This window comes from Protomyctophum parallelum (genome assembly GCF_964188405.1).
Source record: "Protomyctophum parallelum genome assembly, chromosome: 16".
NCBI lineage: Eukaryota > Metazoa > Chordata > Actinopteri > Myctophiformes > Myctophidae > Protomyctophum > Protomyctophum parallelum.
In genome coordinates this window covers 5,777,605-5,795,464 of record NC_139711.1, presented here as the reverse complement: position 1 = coordinate 5,795,464, position 17,860 = coordinate 5,777,605, and the positions used below count along the sequence as shown (strand labels likewise).

The 17,860-nt window shown below is 41.9% G+C and overlaps 2 protein-coding genes across 2 annotated transcripts; one reads left to right on the top strand and one right to left on the bottom strand.

The window, feature by feature from the left end:
• Positions 1-218: 218 nt before the first annotated feature.
• tmem144b (transmembrane protein 144b) lies at positions 219-7,540 on the top strand (the record flags this gene model as incomplete). The annotated part of the gene is made up of 11 exons (XM_083785982.1): positions 219-315; positions 496-618; positions 1,449-1,548; positions 1,708-1,788; positions 1,880-1,958; positions 3,205-3,290; positions 3,602-3,720; positions 4,989-5,108; positions 6,214-6,311; positions 6,870-6,923; positions 7,433-7,540. 11 exons carry the CDS (start codon positions 219-221, stop codon positions 7,517-7,519), a joined length of 1,044 nt encoding a protein of 347 aa, XP_083642108.1. The 3' UTR covers positions 7,520-7,540.
• A 5,010-nt stretch (positions 7,541-12,550) lies between these two features.
• On the bottom strand, positions 12,551-13,069 carry LOC310873340 (NADH dehydrogenase [ubiquinone] 1 alpha subcomplex subunit 8-like; the record flags this gene model as incomplete). The annotated part of the gene is made up of 1 exon (XM_083785703.1): positions 12,551-13,069. The coding sequence occupies one exon, from the start codon at positions 13,067-13,069 to the stop codon at positions 12,551-12,553; it is 519 nt and encodes a 172-aa protein (XP_083641829.1).
• Positions 13,070-17,860: the final 4,791 nt, after the last annotated feature.

The following is a 17,860-nucleotide window of genomic DNA, read 5'->3' as shown; positions in this document are numbered from 1 at the left end:
TACATTTTTCATTGAGGTGCCCAGTTGCCCACTCTTCCTTAGTGCCCACACTTCTTGTATCCTATCAACGTGTTGCCGGTTGTTAAAGAAAGTTTACATTGTGTTTTAAATGCTAATATTGTCTGTTTTTACTTGTGTGTATTTTCCCAGATGTTCAGGCTGAAAAGAACCACGATGTTGTCAATTCAACTTTTATTTATTCATCAAATGAGACCAGTATGACAGATTTCGCTTATGGTTTCTCTGCCAACGTGGTCGCGGTGCTCCTGTATGGAAGCAACTTGGTGCCCATCAAAAGGATAGATACAGGGGATGGTAGGTATAGATAGGCCTGTTGGCCATTCCTAAACCCCAATCCATGTATGCCAAGTGGACCCACTAAACTTCTGTTACATTAACATAACTGTAACAATGAGGCCTACAAATTCTTGTTAAATATCATATGGGTCTGTTATTTGGGTGTGTGAGGTCAAGCTGTTGTTCTGCTGTCTGTAGGAATGTTCTTCCAGTGGGTCAACTGTGCAGCCATTTGGTTCCTAGCCAAGTTTGGAGATGTTGTACTTAACTCACCCAAGTTCCAACCTCTTGCCATGCTGGGAGGATTCATCTGGGCTACAGGTAGGCTAGGCTACTGTCTTTTTCTGGTCTATTAATGGTTAAATGGTTGAAAATGGACTATTGTTATTGGTCTTTTTTTAGATGATGATTACACCCCCTGCCTGTAATTCCACACGTGTTGTCCTCGTATATACGGTGACATCACATGTCTTATCTTGTACAATAATATGTCTGTCCATGAGTACAGAATCTTTGTCTTCAAATGCTCTGTATAAACACGGGAAAGTGAGAAGACTGATATTGGTCATTATTAGACCAATTTGATAAACTGATTTTCTTTTTTGTCAAAAAGAGTGAGAGAGAGAGAATGCTCTTTGACCTTTTGTTGGCCATTGAAAAAGCTGAATAACTCAAAATCTACCGAGCTCTACATGGTTTGGATAAAACACGCAATGTTCGGAGGTCTTTGCTGATTCCGGTGATCTAGATGGGAACATTGGTGCTTTCTAGAGCAAGGATGGCTTCATTTTAGCTCGCTGGCATTGACACTATTTATTTAGCATCTAAGATGGATGTGAATCACTGCAGTCTGCGGTTGGCTCTGCGTCCACCAGGTGGCAGCAGATGGGTAACTCATTAAGTGTGTCCAGGCACGATACATTTCATGTGTCCATGAAATGTATTGAGATGCATTGTAGATTTTGAGCGAATGCTATGTATGTAATGTAGCTAAATGTCACTTTAAAAAAAAAAAGCATTTTGAAGGAAAATGAACGACACTTTAATTTGAAAATACACATTGTGTCGAGCATGGTCAAACAATGAAGTATTTTGAGTATAAATGTGTATAAATGGTGCTACAAATCTATTATCAAAATGTTTATTAACAGGTAACATTACAGTCGTACCCATTGTGAAATCCATTGGCCTTGGCCTTGGGCTTTTGATGTGGGGGTCTAGCAGCTTGTTAATGGGCTGGGCAAGTTCAAGGTGAGTATCTTGGGTTGTTTACATTTAGAGAGAAAATTGTTCTGCTTTTGGTCAGAATATTTGTTGAATATTGAGCTTGTATAGTTGTTTTATTCCCTTTTGTTCCTGTCTTATGTTTATATTGTTGTTGTTTTATTAATATTCTAAAGTCCATTTCAGATTTGGATGGTTTGGGATCGCAGCTCAGCATGTATCCCGGCCACTGCTGAACTATGTTGGGGCTGGTTTGTGTCTGCTCAGGTGAGATCAAATCGCTAAGTAGACTCACAGTATTGACTGCTTTATATTGATAATTGAGTGTTTGAACGACTGCTGTTTCTGTCTGTTACAGTGGGGTTATCTTTTTCTTTGTAAAAACAAATGTGGAGACTCTTACCAGCTCTGAATCGACTCCCCTGCTTGTTGATAGAGTAAGTGATATTCATGCAGTTTATTAGTATTTACACCTTTTTTTTTTTTTTTTTATATATCCCACAATTTTGTAACCCATTTTTCACCCCTGTGTCAATTATCTAATGTGATCCTGGGCTCTACACACCCTCCGCCAACCTAGTCCCATTATATGGGGTACATGGGGAGAGAAACGGACTTTAACTCATGCTTCCTTCATGCCTGAGTGTCCAAGTTGCTCCTTTACACCTGACGGGGGAGTTTCCCTGGTTGGACGTAGCGTGTGGAAGGAAGTTAAGGAACACGTTATTCCAACCAGTTCCTTTCCCCTCCATCATGCGCCCCGGCTGGCCAGGGGGAGGCAGTTTAAAGACCAGGATTACTGCATGTTTTTTGTGAGGGTACCTACCCTAAGGGACACGGGGAGAACATGCAAACTCCACACAGAAAGGCTCTTTCGCCAACCCCGCCTCGGGTATGGGCACTGATGAGGAAGCACACCGCCAGCACCCACAGCGTCCCGAGCGGAGATAGAACCCAGGACCTTCTAGCTGTGAGGCGACAACACTACCAACTGTGCCCCCATTTACACCTTTTCATAACCACTGGGCAGGAAATGGTCCGACTATTGAACACGGCTCCAGTCAGACTGGACAGTCAGACAGAGGCCATTGAGCCATGGCCCAGGCCATAAGGCGGCTAGACTTAACTGGACAGCCACTACAGGCGACTAATTAACTGGATTTCTTTTACAAACATTACTGGTGGCGGTGGTGGTGTGTGCATTCAGGGTTCAAATCCGCATCGACTGAAACAAGGACACTAATCGGTTAACCTGACTCCGCCAGATTGCGGCAGTATTCCCTCCTCCTGCCTTCATCTGGTCTCTCTCAAGCAGATACGAACAGGAAGCAGCGGGACAAAAATGATGAATTCTCCATAATAATTTCGAGTCCTGTTAGGTTTACATTTGCGTTGTGGCACAGCTTCAATATGTCACCAGTCTCGCATTGATCCCGCCTCTTAGCGGCCGCATATCGCTCCGGCCAGATTTGGTCCGGAGTACATCGTCTCTGCCCGAGAGAGACCAGACTCTCCCTTCTGGCAGAATGCAAATGTTGTCCAGTGGTTTCACCAGGCTAATCTGGAGGTAAAGGATGAGACCGGTTATGACATATGACATCTTATCTGACAATTTGATTGCCTTTCTGTACTTTGAGTGTTGATCGGAGCTTTTGTACTCTGACTCTTCCATCATTCCTGCAGCGAACCCAGGGTTTGGCTCATGGTTATGGGTCACATTCCTCAGAGTTCTGGATCGACAAGATTGGAGCCAAATCCCGGCGTTTTCTGTGAGTAGTCAGACTTTACAAACCCATTCTTTTTTTTTTCTCCATTGCTCTGTAAAGCACTTTGAGCTGCATTTCATGTCATGAAAGGTGCTATACAAATAAAGTTTTATTATTATTATTTTATTATTAAACAAATACAATCAAGTTTTCTTTTTTTTTTTTTATGAAAAGTTGGTTGAATTATGATCAGTCGCAAACCTCCATGTCCTTCATAACATATTTTTTTGTATCAGTCTAACGGCCTTTGATGTTCAGGAGGCTATCCTGTGTAACAGTATCTAAGTCTTGTATCATGTCTGTCTGTCCACCAGAGGCTGTGTCCTGGCTATAACTTCTGGTCTGCTTTACGGATCTTCATTCGCTCCCATTCTCTACATAAAAGCCCGCTCTTCACTCCATGACAGCGTTTTCCTTGGAGCCAGTATGAACGGTAAGCAAATTGGCATGTTGCCATTAACACTTAAATACCTCATAGGCCTACATCTTGTTCTGCTGCAACACAAAGCATAAATTGGACTCTACACTAGATGCATCATGCAGTGAGACACATTTAGGGAAAGTTGAATGAGATTCTCTTCAATTCCATTCCATGAGATTCCATTTCTACTGTGTGGTGTTGGTATTGCCAAATAAGAGTCATGTCTTTAAGCTCTGCATTTTGGTCTAGAAGAAGAGTCATGTAGCAGTGTGTTAATGTGAGTCAGAGTGAGAGGACAGTTTACAATGGACAGCTCTTTAATAAACAGAAAATAATCAAAACCTTGGCTTGGAAACATCTAATCTGATTCAGTTTATGCATTGTATTCATGTTTTGTAAGCAATACAGATTAAATGCTTTGCTGACCGGCAGCACCTGAACTCCAGGTCCCTTGAATCCCTGAATCGACCCATTGTATTTCCTTCAGGCACACTGTGTGGAGAAAAAAGACAAGTCTGGAAAATGATTTTGAATTGATTCGACTCAGACGCAAACTCACCCACACACACATTGTTGTTGACCTCACTCACTCCAAGAGAGACACAATCTCATATTTAGGATAAAACATGTTATGCGTTTGCATTGCATCAAGTACAAATTATTGAAATAGTGGTATGTCTCTTATACTTTATGACATTAATGAGCCGACTGACTGCACAGAATATGTAAATGCATGTTTAAATTCCTGTGGCCAAATGGATGTGACCTTACCGTTGTAGAAGCCAGACTACATGAATGCCTACTGATCCACAACCTGTACAGATTACAGAATATGAACTGGTTTCCTCAGTGTTCTTATTCAGATCTGTCTCCTGTAGTACTGCTTGATGGTAGCTGCATGAGGCCTTGTTTAAATGCTACTTAAAATAAGTAGACCTGCAATTTCTCTAAATGTTTAGTAATGACTGAATGCCTGTGTGTTACTTTCCAACATGTGCTTATACTGTAGTAACCTCTCGCGTCAGTACTATACTGCGCGAGAGGTAAATAAAGTACTATACCATTAGAAAATAAACAAACGGCTGCTTATCAGGCAATAACGGCACTTTTGCTACCAAGGAGGGCATGTGAACGGTCTCTCATTGCCATTCCAGAAAGTTATGCTAATGGTTTGGCAGATATAATACTGGTACGGTAGTGAATACACAGCTATAGCGTTACCCCCCCCCCCCTTCTGTTAAAATGTGTGAATTAATTTTCTTCCAATTGTCTCTGCACAGACATCGATTATGTTTATGCCCAGTGTTGTGGGATTTTCTTGGCAAGCACCCTGTACTTCCTGATCTACTGCGCTGCTATGAAGAACAAGCCCAGGCTGTACTCCAGAGCCGTCCTTCCAGGTAACTCACTGACCCATGCTTTTTATCTGTAGCTTTACACCAACAAATGATGAATGTCTTTTTGAAAGTGTTTCTTAAAGGAACACATCACCCTTTTTGCAAAGAAATATATGTTAATGACGTTTAGAAGATCTAGAACACTTTCCTGGGGTCTTTATGTGGTTTTAGATATTTTATGATTTTATGTCCATGATGTCAGACACTGGGCTCACTTCCTTCCTGGACTACAATTCCCGTTTTTTGCTTTGGTGCACTGCTCCTCCTCTTGAATTGAGTACAAATGGACCCCAATGGAAACAAGCCAATATGCTGTCTTGGATTCATCCTTTTAGCAGACCTTGTATTTTACTCTACTTCCCCTGTGCTTGTCCATGCAAACTGTCAAACCGTTAAAGTAATCAATCGTCAATCTTCAGGTAGCTAGCTACAGATTAATCCATGTGTCGACTGTCGAGCAGGGAATGGAATGCTTTTGGATTACATTTTTGGCCAAAATGTGGGCATTAAGAGTTGCAATTCTTCCCAGGTGACCTCGCTCTCAGACAGTAGAGTTGAAGTTGAGTCGATGCGTCGTTTTAACAGGGGGCGGGTGGGGGTGCGCGCACGCTCAAATACAGAGCATGTTAAACGGAGACACTAAACATGGTGCGCACACAGCGGCCTTTGCGATATGGCACAGAAACCCATTAGAAAAGACATAGCTAGGCTACACACACTGTATGTAGGCCTATCTATGGCAAGGCACTGATTATCAAAACATAAATGTAACATTAAACACTAAACGGTGCAGGCACACACGCACACTGGCACAGAGACCAGAAAAGAACACAACAAAGAGAGTGAGACGAGGCATAATTGGCACATAATTGGAGGAAAACATTACTTATGTCCATGACAATAACCAATTCCATAGTTTTAATTCTGGACACACGCAGAGCAAAAATAATATGGGGAAAACGAATGATTTATTTCCCTTTTTCTTCTCTTTCAACATGGACTGTTTAATGAATGTTCTAGTGTGTGTGTGTGTGTGTGTGTGTGTGTGTGTGCTCGAGCGCATAGTACACCATTTCTAAAGTCTCCTGATGTCAAACTTTCCCTCCAGCCTTCTTGTCCGGCCTTATGTGGGCAGCGGGCACCTACTGTTGGTTTATGGCCAACAGCTACCTGAGTGCTGTTGTTACTTTCCCTATAGTAACTGCTGTGAGTACAACCTAATGTCTGTCACATGGATACTGTACAATTATGTTTCAAAATGTTGGGTTCAATGCTGAGAACTAAACATTGACTATTTCGCAGTGGAATTATTGGTAATTCGTTCATCTGACAAAGAGAGGTAGATAGAAAAATGTATCACATAAATGGCACCGGAAGGCTTATTCAAGGAAGCCCTTGTTAAATCAAAACAATTGATTCTCGTTTCACGCGTCCCATCAGCGCCACAAGACGATCAATACTTTAGATATGTTACTTTTTAGATTTTCAACATTAAAAACATAACACATAAATACAATAGATGTGGTACACATCTATTGATTGTTAATCGTATTGATTGTTATATAAATGGGTTGTTGAAGACATTCCGGAAAGAAACTGATGGAAAGGCAGAAGTATTATATAACTGTACATTCATCACTATCACTACAGCGATGCCATTCCATGACCAACAGTAGAAGACTGGTTGTACTGGGTGTCTCCCAGATGTGAATGTATGTGTCCAGTACTCTATAGGCTTTCCCATAAGATGTTTTCTCTCTGCAGGGCTATGGTCTGGTGGCGGCATTATGGGGGTCCCTGGTGTTCAGAGAGATTAAGGTAAATGCAGTGTTGGAAAAAGGTATTGCAATTTATTTTTTTAGTAAAAGGATCAATACTGCAATATAGAAATACGGTACTCTTGTTATAGAATTAAAAATGTACTTTAGTAAAAGTACAAAATGTTCTTAGAAAGTACTCATTGATCAGAATGTCCCATTTCAAGTTTTCAAATGTATAAAAATCCTTTGAAAATGGCAAATGCTGACTGCATTAGTCCTGTGAGAGATGGAGTATAGGCTACTGTATGAGATGCTGTTATACTGCTGCTATGACGAATGATGAAGACTGATTTTAAAGAGGTTGCTCACATGAACCTATGTTGTCTGAACACCAAACAAATCCATTAGTGTTCAACTGTTCATTCAGTATTATTGGCTCAGAAATGCAACAGTACTTCATGGGGTGTGTAATTGATAGAAAATAAGTTTCTTGGGTTAACTACTCTTAAAATGTTGTCTTGACTTAACTTATGGTTTAGACATGATGCTGACTGTGTCTTTCTGCAGGGTGTGGGAAACTGTTTCGTATTCTTCCTGGCTTCCCTGGTCGTCCTTGCTGGCTCGCTCCTCACTGCCATATCTAAACTCGAGTGAGCCACCACTAGGTGGCACTGCTACACAGGAACGTCCCTCGTGATGCCATGGTATCCCTTTGTGGCTGGAGGCAGGAGTGTCATGTCATTTATGTATCAGTTGAGATTGTGTCACTTGTGTACTGATAAGGATTGATTGATAGCGATGCTCTTTTCTGCTTTTGGTGACTGAAAAACATTTAAATGCTTCACGTTATGCTGTTTGCAGGCCATCTGTGTTGAAAGGATATTGACTTGGCTATTTTGCCTTGGGATTAAAATGAATGTTTGACAATACTGTGATATTTTTTTTCATTTTATTGATTTATTTTACTCTGCATTAATATTTTCCACTGTCTTGCTAAGAGTGTGACTTACTATATAATTTAATAGTACTATAGATGAATAACAGTCCAAATTTTATTCTGACCACTCCACGAAAAGGCCTAATTGTCCTGACCCCTTATCTATCATTTATACAGTACATTATGGATAATTAGTGTGGACTTAAACTGTTATTCGTCTATAGTACTCTGCTGAATTTCTAAAGAACCCTGAGTAGGAGGACAAACGTCTTCCCCTTAGCCGCCCTGAGAGTACAGGCACCTAAGGCGACAGCACAAGCTGGAATCACCTACCGGGCAGGGACCATGAGGTTGACATGCAGGTTCACAGGCCTGTTAATCATTTACCAGCCATGCATACAAACAGTGGTTTCTCTTCAGATGGCTTTTCAGTGCCTATCTTTTGGAGATCTACCAGGAAAACATCAGTTGTCTTCACCTCCTGTGATTAGCTTTTCCTCCACAGTGGATTTAAGAGTCAAGATATTTATTGTTATATCTTATGAGTACTTATTAATTCATTTGTTTATTATAGGCTACAGTAAATTCACATTTGAGGTGCCTGGAGGTGCTATACGGTTCCTATTTTATGGGTACACTAATCTGCACAAACTTTATTTCATGCAATTTTTCCAAAGCATTATTTAAACTTTTCTATATTTTGGAAATCATTGCCAATTTCAAACTGCAAAACTTACATACAGTACACAATACTCTATATTCTGATAGTATCATTGCTATAGTGTGTTTGTTCAGTAACGGGTGTCTCCATGTCTCTCCAGCTTTTTATTAAACAGAAAATGCATTTTCAGGTTGTGATGCTAATTTATCCAATCAGGATGTAGAACACATTCAGGATACAGATTAAACTAGAAATGCACTCTCTCTCTCGCCAACTTGCGCCTTGCACACTATGACCATAGTGTGCAAGCGCTCACAACTCCAGAGTCCTAGAGCTACTAATGTCTAATAGAACTGCTGTTCTAAATCCTAAGTAACAAGTGGAACTGTAAGTGATGGTACAAAGAAATGAGCAGACAAAATTGGAACTGGAACACAAAAAATTTAAGCTGATAAATGGCTACTGTATCCTGATTGGCTGAAAATTTATTTTCTGTTTAAGAGCTAGAGAGACAGGGAGACTCCTGTTACTGAACAAACTATAGCAATGATTACACAATATAGTGATTTAACCTCTTAACAAAACTTAGTTTAAATCAAAATCACACGTGCGAAGTGAGGGGCGCTTACAACACCGAGGAGGGAATTCGATATAGCTTAGCTTGGTGATGTAATGATGATGTAAAACAAACGGTGTCAAAACAAACGCATTCTTCATTGTCAATGGCGTTTTTAAAATGAACATTGACCTAAACAGAAACAAACCTGTGTATATAGGATCCCTTACCAAATATTTAAAATGTTAACCAGACCAATTGATTTAATCGGGTGTAAAAGAAAAATCACACTCGTGTGAAGTGAGGGGCGCTCTTATCATACATCATCACATTCCATGGTACAAACACACACAAACTGGACATAGGAGGGGCTAGCGCCCCCCAAAACTCAATTCTATCTTTTTGAGGCGCTAGCCCCTCCAATATCTGACTTTGTGTTCCACCCGTGGCATCATGTGTGTCCCAAGTCTGACTTTTTATGACAAATTGTTTTCTGTACAAACTTTCCAGCAAGGTCAATGGCAAATGACGTCACGTGACATCTTTGTGGGTTGATATAAAGAGTCCCTCACTTCACACGAGTATGATTCTTTGTATATAAAAAGGAACTCTGCCTCCTCCCCTTTATTAGGTCTCACTCACACCTTTACAACAGATTGATGTATGCTTGTTGTATGAGATGTATAGCTGATGCAAGCTCGCAATGCATTTCCAACGGGAGTCACATGGTTTGACACATTTGTGTTGTATGAGGGGGAGGGGGGCAGTCGAAACAGCCGAAAGCCATACAACAGCTTGTAGTCCAAAATGTATCAAACCATGTGATTGGAAATGCATTGGGGCGTCCATGACACATCTTGCTTACATCTAGCATATCAATGTTGTATGCTAGATCGAAAGGTGTGAGTGAGGCCTATGTCCTCTTCCTCCTGGGAGGCAGCGGGAGATGATGGTAGTTGTAGAACTCAACCTCAGCAGTCCATCTGCCAGGGGCCTGGTCTAGGTCTAGGCTGTGTATCGTAACCTGCAGGCTAGCCCATTCTGACCTGAGATCAGATTCTAAAAATGTCAGTCGCTCTTCGATTTTTCAAAAATAGCAGACCTACAAGCTCGTATCGCGCCACTCGGTGGCGCGATATGAGCTTGTAGATCTGCTATTTTTAAATAGCTAAAGCATAACATGATGCTGACACCAAAATGGGTGCCCGGTCAGAATGGGTTAAACCAGATGAATCACACCTGTGTGAAGTGAGGGGCGCTCTTATCATCATACATCATCTCATTCTGGCCAAAATAGACGATTTACTCGTCTATGTAGTGTAGAGTAGGAGGGTAGCGACACGCTTTGATCTCGCCGCAAAGCGGGTTGCCTATCGGCTATAGTTCCAAACATTGCTCCTATGGCTGGAACTATCCCATTGAGATGGAATGAGCACTACTGCATCCCATTGTTACAATGGGAGTCAACGCTAGTGTCACCACTCTCTTACTATATTACTCTGGTCGTAAATGTTCCTTTCATTGTCAATGGCATTTAATGTTTGTTTCCACAAAAAGCCGATTTGTTCAGACACATATGACATAAATTCTCATTCATTGTCAATGGAGTTCAGGACAAAAAAGCTGTATATAGGAGGGCCCCTCAAAAAAAGGTATTCTGGACGTGAAGGTGGTTCTGTTTATTTTGGTCTCCCTGTTGGTTTTTCAGTCTCACCAGAGACACCAGATGGATATAACAAGCAAACTATCCCAAGAAGTACATACACTGCATCAAGGCTTTTATTGGGCAGGCCCTAAAAGTATGATGCCCTCGATCAAAGTGAATTATTTTGGGTAATTCTGATTCTGGTTTGGTGGTTCCGGCCTGATGACTACAAACCAGTGACTACAACATGACGTAAGTTATCATACGCTCCAGACCTGATCAGAAACGGGGATAGACTCCCGTGCTCCAGTGTGGACATGCTGGTGTTTCTTCAGAGTACCTACATGCCTGAAACTCTTGTCACACTGTGTGCACTGGAAAGGTCTTTCTCCAGTGTGGACACGCAGGTGATCCTTCAGCGTATCTAAGCGGTTAAAACTCCTGCCACACTGTTTGCAGTAGAACGGTCTTTCACCGGTGTGGAGACGCTGGTGATTCCTAAGAGTGACTGCGTGACGGAAGTTCTTGTCACACTGTTGACATTGAAACGGTCTTTCTGCCGTGTGGACACTCTGGTGGGTCTTCAGAGTTTCTGACTGACTAAAACTCTTTCCACACGCTTCACAGTGAAAGGGTTTGGCTCCGGTGTGGACGCTCTGGTGCGTGTTCAGGTGAGCTAATCGCCTGAAACTCTTGTCACAATGTTGACAACGGAAAGGCTTTTCCCAGGTGCGAGGACGTAGGGGATTTGTCAGAGGTTTATCTCCAGTATGGACACTCATGTCAGCTTTCCTTCCTGTGAATGTCCGTAGATTCTTTCCTTTTCTTTCTTCTTGCTGAGGTAAAGTCTTGGGAAAACGTTGGCAACTGTGACATCTTGCTACTTTTGGTTCTCCTTGTTTCTGGCTGCTTATAGAGCTGGTGGTTATTTGGTGAGAGGCTAACAAGGGGAATTGTCCATCTCTCTGCATCTGGCAGTAGCATTCATTGAGGCTCATCCTCATGTGTTTAATAATAATAATAATAGGAACACCTCAGAAGTGAAGTTGTAGCTCAGAACCCAAAACCTAAAGTCTTTGACAATTTGTACTCAATCCTTTCAGGCAGTTTGTCAGCGACAAGGCTGCTGTCAGACTTGTCCCCAAAACTGGCACCTTCCCATCAACATGTAAAATAATCCCCCTTGTGAGTTTGATTGGGCTATGTGTATATGTCTATCTCAAAGCTTGTCTGGTCACACGTCTCAGGTCAAACTCAAGACACGAGGACATCAAACCTTATATGCAGTTGGGCAGAGCTCTGATCTGGCAACACAAACTCTCACCATGCGTGTTGCCTAACAATGCTGATTTGCACAGATCATGCTAGGATGTTGGATGTTCTCATCTGCACACATTTCTATGGTTGGGATCCTTCAGGATTGTACCGTTTCATTCCCTCTTACGCTAAATGGCCCATAATAAGTCCATAAAGGCCAAAATGTTTGAGAACCACCGTATTGTAATTGTATTGCTATAAATAGCAGACATTGAGGAACCGATGTTTGATCAGGTACCTCCGGTTCTTCTGATTCAAGCACCCGTTGTACAATGAGAACTGCATAACTGGAGGGCCATGCGTTCCCAATGAGCTTTCACTGACTGAAACCAGCCTTGCTCACATCGTGCTGCTTGTCCTGGTCGGCAATAATTTTGATTTAGATTGAAAGGTTGTTTCAGTTGGTGTTGTTTGGTTAAAGCATGCCCCCCGTGACGTACAAAAGTAAACAAAGGTGCCCCTCACTTCACAAAAGTGTGATTTCTTTTCGATTCTATCCTGTTTCTTTGTGAGTTTGTTTCTGTTTGTGTAGGCCCATGGAGAGGACCGAATCAGCAAACGCCTTATTGTCACCAGGGCCAGAAGAAAAACCTGCTGCCCAGTTTGGAAGGCTCCAGTTTGCCGTCGATGACCGGGTTGGGCTCCGGGCGTGGCCGAGAACAGTAGGGATTCTGAGGGACGGGCCGGTCCGTAGACACCTTGGTGACCTTGGACAGGTCTCCCAGGCCGGGCCTCACCCATCCCAGCTTGTCCAGGACGCAGCCGTCAAACAGCTGCTGCTCGGCGCGGCAGCGCCGCAGCTCCGCCAGGTTGGAGTAATCCAAACATGTCCAGTACTGTGTGAACGACTCTGCACAGTTCTCCTTGATCGCCCTGAAGAAGTCGATGGCGCACTGGTTGACCTTCCTCCCCTCCGCCAGACACCGGCGGGGGTCCTTCTCCTCCCAGCGGCAGAGCATGAACTCCTTGTTGGGTCGGTCGCACTGGGAGCCGTAGTGGTGCGCCGACGCCTTCAGCACTGCGGACGATACCTTCACCTCTGACACCTTCAACTCCTCCAAGGTGGGGAGGTCCACCGTAGGCGGCATGGCGGAGACCCTTGTTCGATCGAACCCAAGGATTGTCAGATCATACTATTATTATTATTAAAACATCTGGTGTAAGTGAAAGGCTGGAGGGGATGTCGGCTTATTGTGGCTGCTTGCTGTTTCAGGCGACCATGTGTCGCTTTTATGCCCATCTCATCAAAAAAGATTCCCTTATATGGAGATCCTTGATGTCATCAATATACTGTATGTCATAGTAGTGACTTCAGTACTATCATAATGGACTGCACTAAGTACTGCCAAAACTGGTCTTCTCGCAACGGATGCAATGGGTAGGACATATTCAGGGCATAACCCGGAGGGCGACAGACTAAACGGACGCAAATTCGGGTGTGGGTCTCACAAGACCCTTTGATGGAAGGTACGATTTCCGAGAACTGAAAAAGCATGTATGCTGAGTGGCCTGAACTCTGCTCTGAGGGAGAGACAGAGATTCTCTATACGATCCTGAACTCTGGTCCAGGGAGAGACAGAGGTTCTGGGCTCTCTGAAGGCTTAACTGACCTGGGTTTGACTGATCGGCAGGGCCTCCTGATAGGTCAAACTGACCCTCAGCATGGCTTATTCAGGGGGTGTCGCACGGCGTCTTGTGTCTCGCCTTGCATAATGTTCATGCCGGGTTTCGTATTGGCGTTTGTTCAACTAGGCCTGGATGCACCATTGAACTCCACACCACTCAGTGTGTGTGTCTCATCATCACCATGCTGGCTTGTGGTGGACAGTTTTGTCAAAATATATTTTTTGCCACGGACAAAATGAGCGGACAATAATAATACTAGAAACGCACAAAGAGAGAGCCCTGAACGGCCATAACCATAACCACGTAACTCTGATAGTGTACAATGGAATTCTCCTTTAAGACCTTTTTAATATCTAAAAAGGAAAAACAACCTCCCAACCAAATGTTTTACTTAAGTAAAACATGTGTAATAAATTATGTACACACAGGCCCTGCTAAGCTGGCCTGTGTGCACATATTACAGTATGTTGAACCCAAATGGGGTATATTCTGTATAATGTTCCTATAGAAATGTATTTTATTCCCTAAATATAACACATACATATGCATATATTGTGTACGTTTGAGGTGAACATCACACTAATGCATACTACTGTACTTATGGCTGCAAGCAGAAGGCCTACAAGCTATCGTGTTTGTGAACTTTGTACAGATTACACTACATGGTTGTTTTACAGCCATGACAGTACAAAGCATAGGTTTTAGGGTCCTGGGATATTACTTTCACATTGTTCTTGTGTACAGTATTCCTCTGGATAGTAGGCTGTAGGCCTATTGTATAGTTAAGTCCCTACGTCTACAGTAAAGATGGCATCTAGTTTCCAATCTGGTGCGTGGTCTACTCATAACTTGATTGCCAATCAGTCGTGTCCAACCCGACACCAGGGTCTCAATTTCTTAAAGGAAGTGTACATGTGCTAGTTATACTTTAGGCTAATGTGCAGAGAAGTTTGGAATGCCACATATACTGTAGGTTGAGATTGGTTCCAACGTGAGACCTATTGGATTTATTTCCGCAATACCATGTCAAGAACGGAACTTTCTAACTATAAACCCATGCATTATAAGTGTGCAAATGTGGCTTCCCACATGAAGAAGAATGAAGAAGTAATACATGAAGGGCAAACACCGCAGTGCAACCACAACCACACTTGCAATTTCCCAGAATTGAAACTCTCGAGTTTAGTTTACTATTATTCCCTCATAGACCTATATTTATTCTGGATTAACCCTCTAGTCTATTGGCCTACCTGGTCTAGCGGTTAGTCCACCTGTGCTGCAGAAGATTGCTGTTTTGAATCTCACCAGAGAGAAGAATAAAACATCTGCACACTGCCCTTTTCGGTCTTTGTCGTTCAAATATTGGCATATGGCATATTTGATTGTTAGATGGTTTCAGGGGTGCCAGCATTTAGCCTCCAGCCAGGCAGCCTCTGGTGAAATGACCATCATTAATATCAACGTCTGGGACATGAAAAATATAGGATCAACTATTATGTATGAAGACACACACACACACACACACACACACACACACACACACACACACACACACACACACACACACACACACACACACACACACACACACACACACACACACACACACACACACACACACACACACACACACACACACACACACACACACACACACACACACACAGTTTATTGTCTCCATGTACAGTACATACTCTACTTATCAGTACAACACAGTCAATAGTAGGCTGTGTTGTACTGTAGTGCACTGCTGGGTATAGAACTTAACATATACTTGCAGTACAGTAATATGTTCAGTAGTATTTGCTAAGTAATATACAGTACAATAATCCATATTATACAGTAGTAATGTTCAAGTGGTGAATTATTAAAGAAAGAGTAGCTATCACAATATATATTGTATATAATATATACAATAATATATGGGATACATTTTGTTGACATTATTGTAATGTGTAGAATTGAACATAAAATACCTGGATAGATGACCACAGTATGATGCCCACTTTTTTGTTTTCCTTTTTGCAATTTAACATTTTTTTATTTGCTCAGATGTTAACGTTTTGTTGGTTTGCATGTAAATTGAGTTAAAGGCCATTATGTCTTATCATTTCTGATCCTTTGGGATAGGCCTATTTGGTCAAAGGTGATGCCTGCTTCTACCTGTTAAAAAAGTGTCATCTCGATTTACATAACTTCTATTAAACTATAAAACGTAATGGTGTACTATACTTTAAAACGTTTAGATAGGAAACGTTTACACTTTTCATATTATTAAAGAAAGTATTTGGCCAGCAATAGCCAAATAAAACAAATGCTACATTGTGTATAACTGTTGCCACTACAAGTAATATAAGTTGTTTATTTCTCTAAGACAAAGTTCATAAGAAGGCTAAAATAAGTTCATGATTGTTTATTATATTGTGGTCATGATTAAGAAATTCATAGTTAAGTCACATTCATGTTATAACATTATTTCATTTATTTTGTGTCAAGTTGTTGTAATGCTTTTATTTTGAAGGGTCAAAGCCACATTCTGTGTCGTTTGGTCTGCTCTCATGTAAATTGGTACACAGGAGTTTGTGTAAGCAATCAAGCCACAAGCAGGCGCAGGCGCGCAGCTAGAAGCAGCAAGGTGCAGCAGCTCCGGTTTACACACACACACACACACGCACACACACTGGTCACACAAAGATACTTTAAAGTTATAAGAACGTTCACAAAAGACTGTCTAACTGTCATTAAGTAAAGGTTATTAAGGACATGAAGAGATTCCCTTCTTGTTTTGCACGCAGCCAACGAGGTATTTGTTGTTTGTTTTATGTCTGTATTTGATATTTTACTTACCCAGCTAGCAAGTGTCCCAGCTAGCAAGTGCCAGCATCATGCTGTGCATGTCATTTTATGTTAATTGTAACGTGCTTGTTTTATTGTATTGTTTATAGTTTTCACGGTGAATTTGGAGGATACATAAGCCTTCAAATAAATCAGTAGAGGAAACCACTTGTGTCTGTCTGTGCTTGGAGGGAGTTACATGTGAAATTATGCCGCGTTAAAATTTAGATAGAATAATCTCTCAAGGCAACAGAACAGGAAACAAACAGCAGAGGGCACTGTTTTCGCTTTATTTTTTGCAGATAAAATGGGTCTTCTGAATAATATTCCGCGCAAGGCTTTTTGTTAAAACTGGAACGTCTGGTGACGCAAGGTTAGTTAAAACATGTTACCCAATATAATCTAAAGCCATAGTAGTCCTATGTGAAGAATGAATTAAGTTGTATTTGGAATTTATCAATGGGGATGCAAGTTTCAATACCAGCCATGGGTACCTGTAGCAGCCAGTCTGTTATGAACCTGGCAACATGCACTAGAGAAGTAGGCTACCCCCTCCCTCTCTCTCTCTCTCACTCTCACTCTCACTCTCACTCTCACTCTCACTCTCACTCTCATATATATATATATTAGCAGGCAACAGTGCAGCTCTCTCTCTCTCTGTTTCTGGCACAACAGTGCCCCTACTGGTACTCATTATACTGGTGCTCATTAACCAACACATTAGGTAGTCACATAGGTGAACCAACACAGACGGACACATAGGTGAACACGGACATTGCTGTTCCTTCTTGGAGTGGTTGCACCACTCAAAAATTACTCAATTTCTTGAAATGAGTTTAGTAAAAGTATCAATACTGCAATCAACATAGAAAGAAACACTCTGTTACAAATTAAGTGTCGCCTCGGCGTCGCAACGCATTGTGAGCTTGTAGATTTGCTAATATCAACGTCCGCTCACGCCGTCTGACTGTTTTGCACTGTTTTTGTGATTTCAGACCGATACGCCGACCTCTCTCTTGACGGCGTATCAACGTCGTATGCACAGCGTGTCGGCGTAGTTCACTTTCAGTTCACTTTCAACTGTCTGAAATCGCAAAAACAACTGGACGGGTGTTGGCGTCGTTTCAAGTTCAACCCCTTTTGCTATTTTGCTTTTGATTGCTTATTTTATTGTTGTGTCCTGCACACAAAGTGCCCAACCCTCATTAGTTATAAGACATTTCATTATATTCATAATAATTGAATTAAAGTGAGCTGACATGAATGTTGTGTGGCCATCTGCTAATTGTGCAGAGAGAATATTAACATCTTTGTGCAATATTTAATTTATACTCGGCTCATGCACTTTACTAGCCCCTCTCGGAACCCTCCATAAAGCTTTTCTGAAATTTGGATGTCACTTTATGTAGGGTCCCTGT